At 33.3% G+C, this 16898-nt stretch overlaps 1 protein-coding gene across 5 annotated transcripts in view; it reads right to left on the reverse strand.

Annotated features, from left to right (window-relative positions):
* The window catches only part of LOC123557942 (uncharacterized), a 52869-nt gene that overhangs the window by 14728 nt on the left and 21243 nt on the right, over positions 1-16898 (reverse strand). For all 5 annotated transcript variants that reach the window (XM_053544331.1, XM_053544334.1, XM_053544333.1 and 2 more), the window contains 3 exons: positions 15876-15926; positions 5217-5267; positions 384-452 (listed from right to left, as the gene is read on the reverse strand). In XM_053544331.1, coding sequence (XP_053400306.1) covers positions 384-452; positions 5217-5267; positions 15876-15926 — 171 coding nt within the window. The remainder of the gene's footprint in view (positions 1-383; positions 453-5216; positions 5268-15875; positions 15927-16898) is intronic.

Here is a 16898-nt window from a genome sequence, read left to right on the forward strand (position 1 = left end):
TTACTTCGTTTGAATACCTTTCCTAGAATAACACGAAATGTCTTAGTTTTCTATCATATAAGCATTGTCTGTATATAGAGGGGACAATATAAAGATATATAAAAAATGTTAAATTCTGAATTTTCCTGATAGTTTTTAAACCCCTTTATTGGAATATAATGTTCCTTTGTTTCCGACTGAAGACATAAATCTGATACATCTGTATCAAATTATGTGTCCATATATGTTTAATATAACAATGTAATATTATATTTCTTACCCTTAACGTTTTGTCGTTTAAAATGAAACATTTGAAAGAAAATATTTGAAAAATGGGTGTTGTTCAATGTGATTTGCAACCGTCAAGAGGACAATTCTACTCTATATACTTAATATATACATACCAAGCCCACTTCTGGAAGCTTCCCATCTAAAGCCATTTTTAAAAATTGCCTTCTCTTGCTAATCTCAAACTAAAATATACGAAAGAGGCAAAAATATTGACTTTTTTTATCAAAACAAACTAAGTAACAGCAGCACTACACAATTATGTGTTAACACAATAGGGCCATTACCCTAGATGTATATATATAAAAAAGAATTACCTATGGATTATTCAGTTGCGTTAATCATTATTCTACATCTTAAAACTTTTGATAATCATATAAAGTAAGAATATTACTTATATTTTACAGTTTCTATAATTTTAAATGTTTTGATAAAGTTGGGTGTTCTTTCAAAACTAATTTTAGAATTGCAGAAAAAATAGCACTCAAAATAAACTTTGTACAGTTTGAAAAGTATTAGAATAAGTATATGGTGCCACTTTCTTAACTCAGTCCAAAAGTTTCAAGTTTGCTGTTCTAGAAAAAAGTTCTCAAAAAGGAATTAAGGTATTAGGTCACTAATAGTAATGTTTACAAAATAGCCTTTGCTTATTCTGAAAGGTAACCGTGTTTTGCACTATTTTGCAATTTTTAAACAACTTTTATAATGCCGTTTTTTTTATAAATTTTGTATAACTTATGGTATCTCCTCAAGCTCAAGTAGAGACAAATTTCAAAGTGCTAGCCACTATCCAAAACGTTTGCAGAGAACTCATTTTTCCATTAATTTTAATAAAAGAAACTTCAAACTATTGGTAAACAATTATAAAACACAAAATAAAAATGTCAATATCATTTTTTCTATGGTGCTTCAAGTAAAAGGATTTAATGAGACAGAATTCATACTTCAACATTGAAAAAATAAGGTCGAATGCTGTGTTTCTTTTTTGAATTTTGCTTACTCCATCTAAAAATAACCTTAGGGCAGACGTAAAACCTGCCTAAATTTCTTCCACAATATATAATCTAAGAGTGAAAGCAAAATAGAGAACTTTCACCGCGTGTAACTCAATATTTTTAAAGATGTGTAACTCTACCCCTTCTGTTTAAGTAGTAAATTCACTTTAAACACCAAGACATCGCTTATAAGATTCATTTTTTTCCATTTTTGTACAAGAAATCAGTAATAAGTCTTGAAAGAAGTAAAAACTTATTAGAAAAAAAGGAAAATAAGGAAAAAAAAAATTGGTCCCAGTAGGGCTTGAACCTAAGCACCCCCAAGAATTGCAGTAAAAGTAGGTTTATGGTAGGAATTGAATACTCTTCAAAAAGGAGGTTCTCTATTAGTGATCTAATACCTTAAGAAAGTAAACAACGTTTTAAAAAGACTGGATTTCAGATTTTGACTTAAACCGTGTTTCCTTCGAAATTGAAGTTTGGATATGTCATGATCATTACAACACGAGTTTTTCTTTTAACTTATTTAAAAATATGCTAAACCAAGAAATCAAAACATGTCCGAGTCGGGAACCTAACTTGTAGAATCTTTTCTACCATATAGACAATACAGTAAAGTAAATAAAGTAAGAGCTGTGTAGTTGAACATTCGAATAACCAACTATATACTAATTGCCAGTTGGTTATTCAAAATGTATTGCCAAGTTCGATTACTTTGTAAACTTAAATTAAAACTCAGTTTAGCAAACTATATCAACCTGGAAGTATGGCTTTATCAGTTTTCATTTTGCACTGCTTACTGGAAGATAGGTGGTATTCAGAGGGATCAAATTATTCCATTTAACGTTTGATTTACTAGTAGATACTGATATTCAGATATTCATATCCAGCGCTTTAAATGTAACTATATGATGTCAGGTCAACGAGTTGCCAATTAGCATGAATATCCAGCCGCCTACTAGTCCGGTATTCAATAAAAGTTTTTAGAAAATATACTTTACCGACTAATTCAATTAAACAAAAGTGCAACCATGTTAAATATAACTACTTCACTTTCAAAATCGTTTCACATGTACTTGCAATGAACATCGCAGTTACCAGTTTTCAAATTTCGATGATGATATACCTCGATCAGGTAATTAATCGTTTTATTTCAGATATTGATATTCATTTTAAATGTTTAAATATGTCGTCTCCACAACGACTGGGACAGCCTTTCGCCAATTCACGCGAATAACTAGCAGGTTACTGGATGGTTGTTGGAAATTTCAATTCTGAAGAAAAAAAGTAACTCTTCCAAAGCGATCAATTCTTCCAATTAAATGCTGTATTTGCCCTTAAAAAGTAATATCAAATGCTGTAAATGTATCAGGAGAGCCAGTTGGCAATTCGCAGGCAACAAAACCAAATGCCTACTGGTAGGCGGTTGGGACTTTGACCTTTTTACGATAGAAAATAATTTTTTTTTCAGTCGCGAAATGATAAACTCATACAGTTTAATCCTTGATTGCTACTTAAATTATATTTTTCAGTTTAAAAAATAAATCATTCAGCTAAACGCCTGATCTGCTCTTAGACATCAAAATCTAAAGATCAGTTTCAAAACATTTAGGAGAGTCAGTTGCCAGTTAAGTTTTGCAAATAACCAATTGGTTACTTGTAGGTAGTTGGTTGTTTGGCATTTTTCAGAAAAACAATATTTCAATAGCAATTGATAAATTCATTCAATTTATCCCTTGGCGTGTTCTTAATTATTATTATTATTATTATTATTATTATTATATATTAAACCTTTTAAATATTTAAATGCATTCAGTCATCATCGCAACGACCAGGAGAGATAGCAACCAGTTTAAAAAAAACAACTTTTAAAATGTAAAAGGATAAAATCCTTCTACGAGGGTTCTTCAATATATTCGTGGAATTTTGCTCTAAACTCTTTACCAAATATTGTCAAAGTTGGCATGAACATAGTGCTACTTACTGTGAATAAGATGCATGAAACGTAGTATCATATACGGCAGTATTTGAAATATTCTCTAAATTAATATTAACCATGGGTACCCGCTTATACTCTATCGCCGGGGGTGAAAAAGTTATCCATAACACATTGAAACTTGATATCAAAAATTGTCTTTCTGACTATCCAAATTTAGCGCCATAGCGCAATACGTTAGCGGAACGTTATGGCGTTATTACCGTAAAATATTGTTATTGTAGCTATTTCCACGGCCGCTGCGTGATTATTTTTTACCTTGTTGTCAAGAACACTTATGCGCAAAATGACGTCTGCAAGAATGACATTGAAATGCGGGCAATAGTGAAATTCTGTGTTGTAAATCAAGATGCCGAAACAAACTCTACAGCTGATGGAAAAGTCAAATGCTTCGTACAAATGCAGTCAATCGTTTGTATACAAGTGGCATGGACGATTTAGGAAGGGAAGAACCTTTTTGGGAAACGATCCGAGAGAAGGAAGACCACCAACTGTCACGTCGTTAGTTCGAAATAAAGTTCAAGAGATCATAAAAGAAGATAGACGGTCAACAGTCAGATCTATTGCTGATAAACTTGATGTTTCGTGTTCAACTGTTCACACAGTTCTAACTGGAGGCTTTGTTATGTCCAAAGTAAGTGCCCGATGGGTACCGAGCTGTTAAAGGTAGAGGAGAAGCAAAGGCGTGTTAAGTGTTCGGATGCGTTCTTACGCCGTTACGATACGGAAGGAGACATTGTTGTCGACAGGATTGTAACTTTAGATGAAACCTGGGTCCACCATTATGATCCCGAGACAAAGGTTGAATCATGTACTTGTAATATTCCGCCATTGAAGAATGCAGGAGTTCAGCATAGCACGGGGATGTTTATCTACTGCATGAACAGACGATGGATGATATTTGAACACAACGTCAGAGATGAGTGCACCGTAAATGCCGATTATTATTTCAAGGTATATTGATTTTGTAATAATTGAGTAAAGCTTCAGGTTTAATTCACATTACCTTTTAATTGTCAATATGTTTATTACATAAGATCTACCTTAGAATAAGAACATTCAATGTTTGGATTAAAAGTCAGATTTCAAAACCTCTCAATTAAACTGTAAATTGCAGGTGCTTCGACGGGATCTGGTTGATGCCGGAAACGGACCCATAGATAAAGTATATATTTATAACCATCTAGCCATTGGGAGTACCTTACACATGGTATGTCAAATTGCGCGTTTCGATCAGTTTTTATAGTTACAAACCACAATTTACAATGAATTTCAAACAACCCTGGTAAAGAGACTGGATGTGCGGTGTTCGAGCATAACAAATGCTCTCAGTGAGTTTCACATGAAGTCTCGTTAAGCTTCTATAATTCATTTGGGAAGATATTGTTTAGTAAAAACGTCTTCTATCGTGTAGGCATAGGTTAAAAAAATATATCAATATAACTACACTTTTGCTAATCATACCTGTCATGAACTACACCACCTATTTGTATAAATGTGATATTTTGATACAAGCAGAACTGTAGCATCTTCACGATGATAAACTCAGTCATTGTTCATTTTTTTTATCGGATTGTAACAGTTTAGTTTTAACCGTAAATAAGCTGAAATAAGAAATCTGAAGTAGTTTAACAAGGATAAATAATGCACATTAAGATATTTCTTAAAATTTTGTGAAAAAATTACGATATTTTGTCTAAATCCATTTTCATTTTCCACTCTATTGTAAAACTGCAAAGGAAGTAAACTTGTATGAGACAAGAGTTGTCATTCTTTGTAAACACAACTATAAAATGAATGGCTTAAATTCAGTTATTGGTATAAACAAAACATTCAATAAATTCACATTTGTAAAATTATTTTTTGTTACTCGATGGACTTATCAACCAAGTTTTATGATTTATTTAATTTCTCTGTTTGAAAAAATTAGGTCCAATCTCTATATCGTGTACCCCTACCCAGTCTGTTGAAGTCCACTTGTCTTTCGAAATGAGCCTTTCCATCAAAAGCTATAATAAAGAAAAAACACATAATTTAACATTCCAATTCTAACACTCAGGAACAGAAAATGATATCAATTAAATGCCGGGATAAATTACAAAATTCTAAGATAAGACATAATGTGCAGTCGTGTAAACGTTCAAATAAAAGTTAAGTACAAAATAAGAGGTCGCGAGTGTGATGCCTAAGCAGCGTATAGTAAGCTATGACTTTTTTTATGTCAGTGACTTATGGAAGTGTTTGGCGTCTTACTACATACATACTATTGTATTTGAACATGTGATTGGATGGTTGTTTTGGTTAAACTTCATGCGGATTTAATAAAAAACAGTCTGACTCAGGAGTTGCTAGGAAAATATTCCGTTGTGAACATACTGAAAAAGGTTTGGTCCCCAAATCATTGAAAACAATTCCAGCTACAAGTTAGTACATTGTTTCTATAATTATAGAAAAGAGTGAACATATCATTTCGAAAGAACGTTATTTCCGTCACCGTTGTACCCTGCTGAAGAAAGTCAAACGATAGATAACATAATATCTGAGCTGTTTCAAGTTGTTTTAACTATATTGTGTTATATATATATATATATAATGCTGTGTATATCCAGGGGACTCAGGGACAACACAGTTTTGATAGCCTAAAATTCAGATCTTAAAGATCAGATTCTAAGAGGAATTTTATGCTTGATGTTACCAGATAACCGGATACTTCTGGCGAAATGGCACATTGGTAATGTTCCTGCTTATTTAGCGATTCATGTTTTTGGCCGAATTAAATTGGTCATTCGTCTGGATTATCGTTGAAAATGAAAGATTCGTTTTAAAGGAAGTTTTATTGTTGACTGAAAGTTCCCATATGGGTACATTTTTTCATGTCTTGAACGAATGTTAAGTACAATACGTAATTTGAGAAACTTTGAAATGACGAATTTTCGACGTCTCACTCCTTCAAATTCTCTGCAAATCTTCCTGATGCAACCCATTTATTTAAAAGTTAGATAAAGTTCACAGGACATAAACTTTTGGCAAAGATTTTTAACGATATGTAAAAATGTGGCGACTGTGTCCGTCCAAAGACATATAAGTTTGGAGTGGCAACAATGTTCAGTGACACGCGTAGAAATCAAATTCTCTTGCTTACCCCTTAAACAAGAGCCATGTTAGACATGGCTAATCCCCCGGCCGGGCATATTATAATTGAAGGCTAAAGTTCTTGGCAAGTTAGTATTAATTTTGGGGAAAGCTTTGAAGAACCGTTTAGTTGTTGTCCGCATCAGGGGTTTTAAAGATGTGGAAGAAAGAATACGTCAGTGGTGAGGTGGTTTACTGTTAAATTTTATTAATTTTCGTGAACAGTATAGCTATGATGTTTTTCTATATGGCTGCTGTAAAAAGAAGGAATGGAAAGCTAACAGGGAACAAGAGTGCCAGAATGTCACAATATACGCCCGTCACAGCACATTTCTTTACTCTAGCAGATGTATTTACAAATGGAATTTTAATTTTGTGGTTGTTTAGTAATCATTGTAAGTCTTTTGTTTTTCTTAGTCCACAAAAAAACTCTTTACCAGGTAGAGACACCTTAAAATACACCTAAAATTGGAAAGTAACATCTATGTTGTACCACAGAAAAGTGGTCTTGTTTTTTCCCTACAGTCAATTATAAAAATGTTACAATATAAGTTATTTATAGTAACAACTAAGGGAAGTTAAAAAAAAAATTGTAAGTCCACACAAAAATCTTTACCAGGTAGAGATTGGTCAAAATACACCTCAAAATTGGATGTAGCATGCATGTTGTACTACAGAAAAGTGGTCTCGATTTTTCCCTACGATTAGTAATGAAAAAGTTACAATAAAGGCTATTTAAAGTAACAACAAAGGGAAGTAATTCTAAAGAAGGGAACTGCGCATGACACTTCGTCTCATGATGGTGTATAATTGTGCCAAGTTACATCAAAATCCCTCCATGAATGAAGAAGAAATGCTTCGGACAAAGTCATTCTTGTATCTGACCTTTTGCCTCTAAGTGTGACCTTGACCTTAGACCTAGGGACCTGGATCTTGCGCGTGACACTCCGTCTCGTGGTGGTGAACATTTGCGCCAAGTTATATCAAAATCCCTCTATGCATGAAGAAGAAATGCTCCGGACAAGGTTTTCATTCTTGTATCCTTTGACCTCTAAGGGTGATTCTGACCTTAGACCTAGGGACCTGGTTCTTATGCATGACACTCCGCCTCGTGGTGGTGAACATTTGTGCCAAGATATATCAAAATTCCTCCACGCATGAAGAAGATATGCTCCGGACAATTTTTTTTAAGAAAATATGATAAAGGGGAATAACTCAAAAAATAGGCAAGGTAGAGTTATTGTTCTTGCACATTGCACTTTCTCCCAATGTGTTCTATCAGTGTATGAAGTTTGAAGAAAATCCCTCCAGTACTTTTGGAGTTATGCTCCGGACAATTTTTTTTAAGAAAATAAGATAAAGGGGAATAACTCAAAAAAAGGCAGGGTAGAGTTATTGTTCTTGCACACTGCACTTCCTCCCAATGTGTTCTATCAGTGTATGAAGTTTGAAGAAAATCCCTCCAGTAATTTTGGAGTTATGCTCCGGACAAAGATCGTTGCGGACACACGGACGCACAGACGGACGCACGCACGCACGGACGGACGGAGAGCATTTCTAATATCACCTTCGCCTTTGGCTGGGGATAAAAAAAAACGACATCCCGTTATTTGACACTTTAACCGTTTCATTTTATCAAGGAAATTGATAACCGTTACTAAATAGAGGATATTCAAGTTTTTTGCATGAATATGGTTTTATTTTCATCGAGTGGTATAAAATATGTTGTTTTTTTCTTACCTCGAGATGAAAATAAAAACCATGGATATGGTTTTATTTTCATCGAGTATGGTTTTATTTTCATCGAGTGGTATGAAATATGTTTTTTCGTAGGTTTAAATGCCGTATACTCGTACAAATACCGGTTAGAGTGTACGGGTGAGCTGCGATCATTGTAAGTTCTATATTTTGACTTGAAATAGATCTAGTGTGCCTCACTATTCATATACATTTTCCCCCTTCGAATGGTAAATCGACCTATGTAATTGCCCAAGAATACCAAAGTAGTTCCGGAATACTAGTGAAAATATAGAAAAGATGTTTCACTGCAGTGAAAAACAAGAAGGCTTCTTTTAAAAAAGAAACCTAGGAGAGGTCCAGTGCTAAGATATATCAGAGACGTTATCTATGTCTCTGGGACATATGTCTCTGGTTATATGATAGGTTGTGCTATAGGCTAAAAATAGTTTCCCTGTTGTGGGTCACTGTGACCTATTAGGGGTTACAGTCACTGTGACCATGACCTAATGACCACGCAATCAATAAGTCATCTTCAGGTTATGATCAACCTCCGCCAATCCGACTGTAGGCCCAAGCAATTCCTAGTTACTGAATTTCATTTAAAATGTTCAAAAGCTACCACTGCAATAATTGTGCACTGAACTTGGCCCGGGTGAAAGCTACCAAATTAACATGTTACCAGTTTTGCGATAATCTCACATGACAGGCTTATTTGTCAACTGCCCCGTTCGTTTGCGCCCAAGAGAATAGCTTACGAGGACCTTTAAAAAAGCTTAGAAGAAAATCCCAATCGAACGGACGTTTGCCGGAAGTGAAAAATTATATCGTTCTTTTTCCTAATGTTATTTTTCAGAGATTTTTTATTAAGATAAGATAATCTTTATTTAGCGTCGGTTATAACGAACATGTAAACATTATAGTCTGCCAATATATAAGGAAAATGTGACTTCTGATGGCATTTTTTGTTAATGCTCGGATATTATTATAAAAGTGTTCCTTAGGATCAAACACGAAATTTAAAAGGGGCTGTCGCCTTCTAGGGTTCCTCATTACAGTATAATGGGATCAAAGGTCAAATGAGTGCATTTACAAATAAACTGTACCACTGTGCACTATAAACATCTAAATTGGTCTAAATATTGTTTTTTAACGCCCTTTAGTATTTTCTAAATAAAACTGATGATAATATTAAAAATATATATTATATATATTATATTATATAGAATAATATATATCTGGGAAAAGTGGCATACGATGGCAAAGTGTGTTATAATTGACATGTTTGCTAACCTATATAATATGTGGATCAACTGCAAAATTTTTTCGGTATTGTCGTATCCAAGGGTTATTATAAGGTAATTATAAGGTCACAGACATGTCAAGGTCAAAAAATGAATTTTTGAAAATGACTTCTAAGGTACTAAAGGAAGCAAAATGGTGCGTTTATTAATAATATACTCAACGACTTTTTTAACTCCACACATGTTATTTTTTTCTTTTATCGCCAAATTTTGACAGATTTTAGTGAATGTTCGACACAATGTTAAATGATTACTTTTTTATAATAAAACATAAAAACGATCATAGCCTGAATTATATTTATTTAGCCGTAAGGGTAACAATAAGGTAACCCTTATATTATTTACTAAATTAATCATAGCAGAAATTCAAAGTATCATGTTCTGAATGTTCAACTATGTTTAGTTGAAATGGAACAATATGAACATGTTGATTTTATATCAGGTTTGTGACGTCATTAATGACACCAATTCATGACAATTAATACTGCAGATGGCAGTACTTGCCACACAGAGACCAGCACCAAGTTGCATCTATTCTGTGACGTTTTAATTTTAGGTTTCCTTATTTGAACTGTCATGGCTCAATGAATGTACGCATTACATAAACAATTAAAATCACTTTACTGTCATGTACACAACCAAGTATTTTAGGTCAATAAGAATAGCGCAGATCTAAGGATCGCGGGTTCGCGGGTTCGTGAGTTCGATCCCCGGGAGAGGTGTATGTCCTCCATGATGATTTGATAATAGACATTGTCAGGAGTAATTTCGTCCTCCACTTCTGAATCATATGGAGAAGTTGGCAGTTACTTGCGGGGAAAAGGCTAGTACTTGTAGAGACTCCAGAAACACTAATTAGGTTAATTGACCGCCATTACATGACTGAAATACTGCTGAAAGTAACATTTACATATATGGAATGCTTCTCCAGCTCCTTAAGAAATGATTTCAATACTGGTGATAATTCATTATATGATATATATTTATGTTAATTTGTCCACGCGTTGATGGTTAAATAGGACCATTTTAGAGAAATAACTGAAATATTGGTCACAGTACATGTACGGTAATAAACAAAACAGAACAGATCTGTATGAATTCAACTTGTTACTCCATACACCATGTCTTTGATTTGATGTAATTTCTTTCCATCTTTACTATCAGTCAGACATTTATCATCATATTTTTTGTATTTGTAATTAAGTAGAACATTTCAAGAACTATCACCGAAGCTCTTAATGCGATATTTGCATTATTTTATTCTGAAAATTCAGCACGCTATTTCTTTTTCGAATCTTATAATATTTGGCTTTGATTCCACACTCTCACTTTCTGTTCAAAACAAAAGTTGAAGACGGATCAGATCGTAACAATTTACACATCTGACACCTGGTTTCAGACAGGATGTCTTTGATTATGTTGTGAAAAGAAAGCTAGCATCTTGGAACTGACACATTAGTCTTTCGGATGTTTTACAAATTAAGATGTAAAAATAAAGATATAAAAACATCAGAAAGTTTGCTTTAGAATATTTTATAATAGTAACATTAAGGCACATGCAGTGAAATATTCATAATTACTGACAGGTGATGGTTCAGCTAATCAAAATGATAAATTATGGTGGTTCGATAGTAACTAAGATGTGTAAAAACTTCCTGATTTGATGAAAAGAGTATGAAGAGGAGATTTAAAATATTCAAAACGATGGATTTATGATAAACAAATACTGTCGATTGAATATGTCAGGCTAAGACGTCTATAGCTTGTGAAGTGGGACTATTATGGGGTTTATTCATTTTTTTATACAAGGGTAAGACGTTATTTTTATATAAGATTAGTTCATTCTAGCATTCCGCACTGAACTTAATTAACAATGTATCTAATTTTACACGTTTAAGGCAAAAATTGCATTAGCTCACATTTGTTTCATTTTATAACATCAGATTCCTTCGTGATACATTGGTACGTTTGCTCTACCCGGTTCTATCACCAAGCAAATACTCGGAAATTTAAAGGCGTTGTACAGGAAAATAAACATGCTTACCCCTATATTCACAGTCATAAAATAATACAAATAATATTCGATATACTTTCAAATTCACTGACAATTATTAAGCCTTTTTGAATTTATGACATTTATAGAACCAAAATAAACAAATACCGGTAGTTACAAAATTGTAAATATTGAAAACACTTGAAGAGCGGTTACCAGTCCTTATAATAGCCTAACGTTAATGTGCAAAGATATTTTAGCTGATTCAAAAATATGAAGAATGCCATTTTCATGCTAATGGAATGAAAATAAAAACATCATAACAGTAAGGGGTTATCTAATATCTACATTTGAACTTTGATATCGCTTAATTTTTGTACTTAGATGGTATTTCTAAACGCCCACACATTCCTGAAATTACTACAGCACATGCGTAAACCACTGGAATAGATTTTTAATTGACAGTATAGACCATTTTAGATAATGCTTGAGAGAATTTGCACATTTCATACTATCTCACAAACAGACTTGATCAAACTGAGTTTGCTATTTTACGTCCTTGAGTTCTATGCTTCTGAAGGAATCTTCTTTAGATCTGTCAACAGTTATTACAGTCAAACTATGTTCGCTAGAGCTCGACGGGACAAGCAACATATGTTCAAGTTTTCAGTAGGACACGCCAACGTGAAATACACATTATATAGAGCTGAGTTCGGGCCAAGAGTAGTAAGCGAATAATCCGAAATCTAGTAAACAAAGTTTAACTGTACCAGTCTTATAATACGCGCCATAGATTTTTTCTACCTGTACTGTTCATACAGACAATCAAACAGGCAATCAAACAGCCTTTTTAAAAAGTGTTAGCCTGAAAACGGAAGTTTTAGAAGATCAAACATGAAAAAGATCGCTTTTATAAATGAACAAAATATCAGTGCGTACGAAAAATTAAGCTCATTTTATAGAAATAACTTTAGTCGTTTTGAATTTTGCCAGTCTCAAATGCAATAAATCTACACGAGATAATTTATTTTACTTTTCTTACTATAATACATAGCCGGATGAACACATTTGCGGGTGCCTCTAAATTGTATTTTCATACTTATGACAGGTGTAAATATTACGTTTTGCTCAATCCGGGGCTAGAGCATGAGTTTCTATTATCGTTTGTAAATGGGATCAATCAAAGATAAATCGAAAGTAAGTTGTATATGAAATTTGTTGTCAGCTAAAAATACTGTTAAGTATAAACAACATATAAACGATTATTCATGGTTAACGTAGAGCCTTTAAAATTAGTAATAAATTTATATACGTTGTTGAAATAGTAAAAGGTTAATTGCGGATATATCCAGTTGTTTTAAATAAATATTCAACCACAATATATATTAAGGAGTAAGTATGTTACAGCGTACATAAAACCACATCTAGGTTTTATCACCGTACACTTACTGAATGTACGGACCAATGTTTGCAATGTTGTACCACTTTCCACGAAGAACAGTACAAATATTAATAAGAAATTGTACAAGAGTTAACTACGCCTCCACCTTGGGACATTTTTCACAAAACATTCCAATTCAACATCAGATAAAGGGGGCAACATACTAAAAGTGTTTATAAATTATATCTACATATCAAGAGGCGTGTAGTTTGAAAATGTCTGGAATTCTATAATTTATTTCCACGTAAATGTCTGTATTTTAACGAATTTAAGTACAAATGTAATTTCATTTTTAGATTGGTAAGAAAAAAGAAAATGATAAATAAATAGGAATAAAAATGTAATGAAATATATCATCATATTAAATGGATTTATAAACAAATGAAATGCATGACATTTATATGGTATTCATGATACTTGCTTTTTTAAATTACAGGCAATTGAGTTCATATCAACCTAATGTATTACAATCATGATAATGCTGTATTTACCTATAAAAATTATATACAATAAAATTATTATATCTTCTGCCTCAGTTTGCATTTATTTTTAAATTATTTGAAAACTGATGAAAGACACTATTGTATTCCACTTACTCATAAAAAGGGGAGTCATTTCAAGTACATTTACTTGGGTGAAAATAACCTTGACCTTTACACATGCCATCTTTTCTTCTGTGGTGAACATTTATGATAATAGATAAAGCGAAGAACTAACTCCAGATATATACTTTTTACTTTATGTAAAGTTATTTAGTTATACATCCATGCATAGAATAGAATATTTTATCTCCAGGCGTGAACTTGACCTTGAGCTTGAGGTCTGGGTGTTACATGTGACGAATAAATTTGTTATGGTGACTGTTTTTGCCAAGTAATTTGAATATCAAAGTAAAGTTCTTGACTCCCCAAACACTGACCTATTATCTATTACCTGTAGGTATGACACTGACCTTGAGCTAGAGGTTTCGGTCTTACATGTGACTAATCAATTTGTTATGGCGATTTTTTGTGACATTGACCTTTGAGACAGGGGAATGGATCATGCATATGATCTCATTATGGGAAACATTTGTGACATGAGATTTTGAAATCTTTTAATGAATGTTAGAGATATGGAGTGGACATGAAACTTATGTTCTAAACCGGGGATCTCTATGTGTTATTTTGAACTTGCAGCAAGGGTCTTGGTTTTGTTGTGCATGACACTCGTCTCATTACGAGGAAGATTTGTAAATCCTTTGATAAATGACAGAGTTATGGACCGGACATAAAACAGACCCTGTTAAACTTTGATCTCTTAGTTTAACCTTGACCCTTAAACCTAGGGATCTCGGTTATGTCTATGGCACGTCGCCTTTTCATGGCGAAAATTTGTGCCAAGTAATTTCAACTGCAAGTTTTTTTACAGAAAGAAGTTAATATTAGCCCTTATCATGCTGAACACAACTGATTCTGCCTTTGCGACCAGTGTAGATCATGATCAGCCTGCACATCCGTGTAGTCTGATCATGATCTGCACTGTTCGCCATTCAGTCAGTATCTTTTTAGTAAGCACCCCTTTTAACAGTTAATGGTACTGCCAAAATTGAAAGATGGATAAGTTCATTATAGAAATTTAGCAGGGTAAGGGTTAGTGATCGAATTTTAAATATGATACAGGTTTTATGGTCATTTGTATGACTTTATTGTTTGAGAAACAAAGGTTGCTTAACATTAGGACTTACTTTTTGCTACATCTCCATTGAGAATAATTGATACCATTGTTTGTAATTTGTTTCTTGTATGACCATGTACTGAAAACGGACTAAAATGTTTCGGTACGTATGTGGATGTGTGTGTGTGTGTGGGTGGGTGGGTGGCGGGGGGAGGGGGTGTAAATAATAACGTGTCTATAAAGTAAACGATGACTAAAATACAAACAATATACATGTATCACTTTAATACTAGTCTAAAGGTCTAAAAGGATTTATTGTGTCGGTTATTTATCAAACCCAGTCACGTAACAATTTCTTTGGGAGATGAAACAGAAAGAAATTTCAAACGAAACCGTTTTGACGCTTTTTATAGAGTAAAACTAAGAATTGCATCCATTTAACGTTTCGCTGAACATCTTTGCCACTCCAAAATTTCATGTCGTTGAACACCGCTGCCATAGTCTTTCATGACACCAAACACCGATTCCAACATCCTAACTGTGCATTGTTTAAACATTTACAGTGATGTTGACGGAATGCAAGGTTAGTAAGCTGGTTATTCAAATTTTTCAAAAATTACAATTTAACCGGAACATTCCTTAAATGTATGTAAATATCATCAACCCCGTGTAGCAATTTACATTCACCGAGAATGCATTTACTGTAGTTTCCCACGGATGGCAAAAAATATAGTCAGTCTACTGATTACATTTTCAAATTTGACCACAGAACAAAAAATGCTCAAATGCAAAGAAATGCGTCCTCTCTCTTATAATTTTCCGAAGGTGAATAAGACATAAATAGATAACGACCTACAGAAACATTTAGATAATTGTTGCTGTATAAGCTTAAATACTACTGAAATAATTAAAACCATTTATGTAGCTTCTTACCCTATGTGCCGATCTCTCTATCATATCCTCTCTATATGAAAGAATTTTTTGACGCAAATTGTTAAACAAAAACGGAGTTTCCAGTCATTTTGCAGATAGTGATTAAACATCACATGGAAATGAGCCGCCTATTATTTGCAGCAAAAAAATCTTCGAACATTCGTAATGTAGAGAAACCAATATTTTACCAAATTGAGAAATCTAAGTTAAGTTTCGTTGCCGATCGATAAGATTTAGCATGTTAAACCACAATCCTAGTGATCCAGATTCAAGTTCCGGTTCCGACTGAATCCTTTGTTAGTTTTCAGTATTACACTATTACTGATATCGCTTCTGTTTCCAGCAAAATTTACCTAGAACTGATTAAGGAGAGCTTACTCTCTATTCAGAAAAAATAAGTCAGCTTTAAATACATACTCACTTTTTTCTCTTCCTTCCTGTATCTTTCGAAGAAACCTTGCGGAATATTATGCTGGAATAAAGTGTAATTACTGAAGACTTGAATTCGCAAGGGAAGGAGTAAAATACATTACCCAGTCAGAATTTCGAGTTACCTAAACGTTGGCTAACTTATGTGAGAAGTTAAGTTCACGTTCACTGTATGGTAACTACACCGGTAGCCATGTGTTTGGATCTGTCCATTATGGCCTCACCAGAGCAAAAATGTCAAAAACATCACGTAGATAATGACATTTTCTACGATTAAACACATATTTTTACATAAAGATTTATTACGGTTTCAATTTTCATTCTAAGCTTCAAGTTATTCGTTGTAAAAAGATAACATCATTCCAAAAAAAAAACGTGCAGTTTATGGGAATCAAGAAGCGAAAACGAAACTTTTAAATGATGCTATCAAAACTCTTGTAATTGTATCATCAGATGAATCAGTTAAGAAGAAAGAAGAAAAACTTTTACATATCCTGCATTCTGTCTCTAGACGGAAAGCATGGTATTTTTACGAAAGTATACCATCGAAAGTCAATCACATATATCAATTAACTGTTTGGATACGAGTAATTGAAAAAACAGTTAACTGTTTGAATTTAGTATTTGCACCGGTTTGGACAGTACCTTAATTCGAATTCCTGCACGAAATTGGTATCAAGGTTGATAGAAACATCCAGATCAATTTCCTTCATTTAATTCTGGGATATCAGAGGTAACCTTTTGTATAGATTGCATAAAATCTAGGGAAAGAAATAAATTGAAGGTCATAAAACTAAATATCTAAACTAAAAGGAAAACCTTTGTATAAACGATTTGAATTTATATTGTACCTACCGTATTTTTTTTTTGTTACCTGTGCATAAAGACTTTTTACGTATAATAACGAATTCATTTCCGAGAACATTTTCAAAATGAATCACTAGATATCCTGTTAGATAGGTTAAAATTAATTGCAGAGTTATGCCGCTTCCTTGAGCTAGCAAATACTGTTGAA

Source organism: Mercenaria mercenaria, chromosome 5, assembly GCF_021730395.1.
Source record: "Mercenaria mercenaria strain notata chromosome 5, MADL_Memer_1, whole genome shotgun sequence".
In the NCBI taxonomy this organism is placed as follows: Eukaryota; Metazoa; Mollusca; class Bivalvia; order Venerida; family Veneridae; genus Mercenaria; species Mercenaria mercenaria.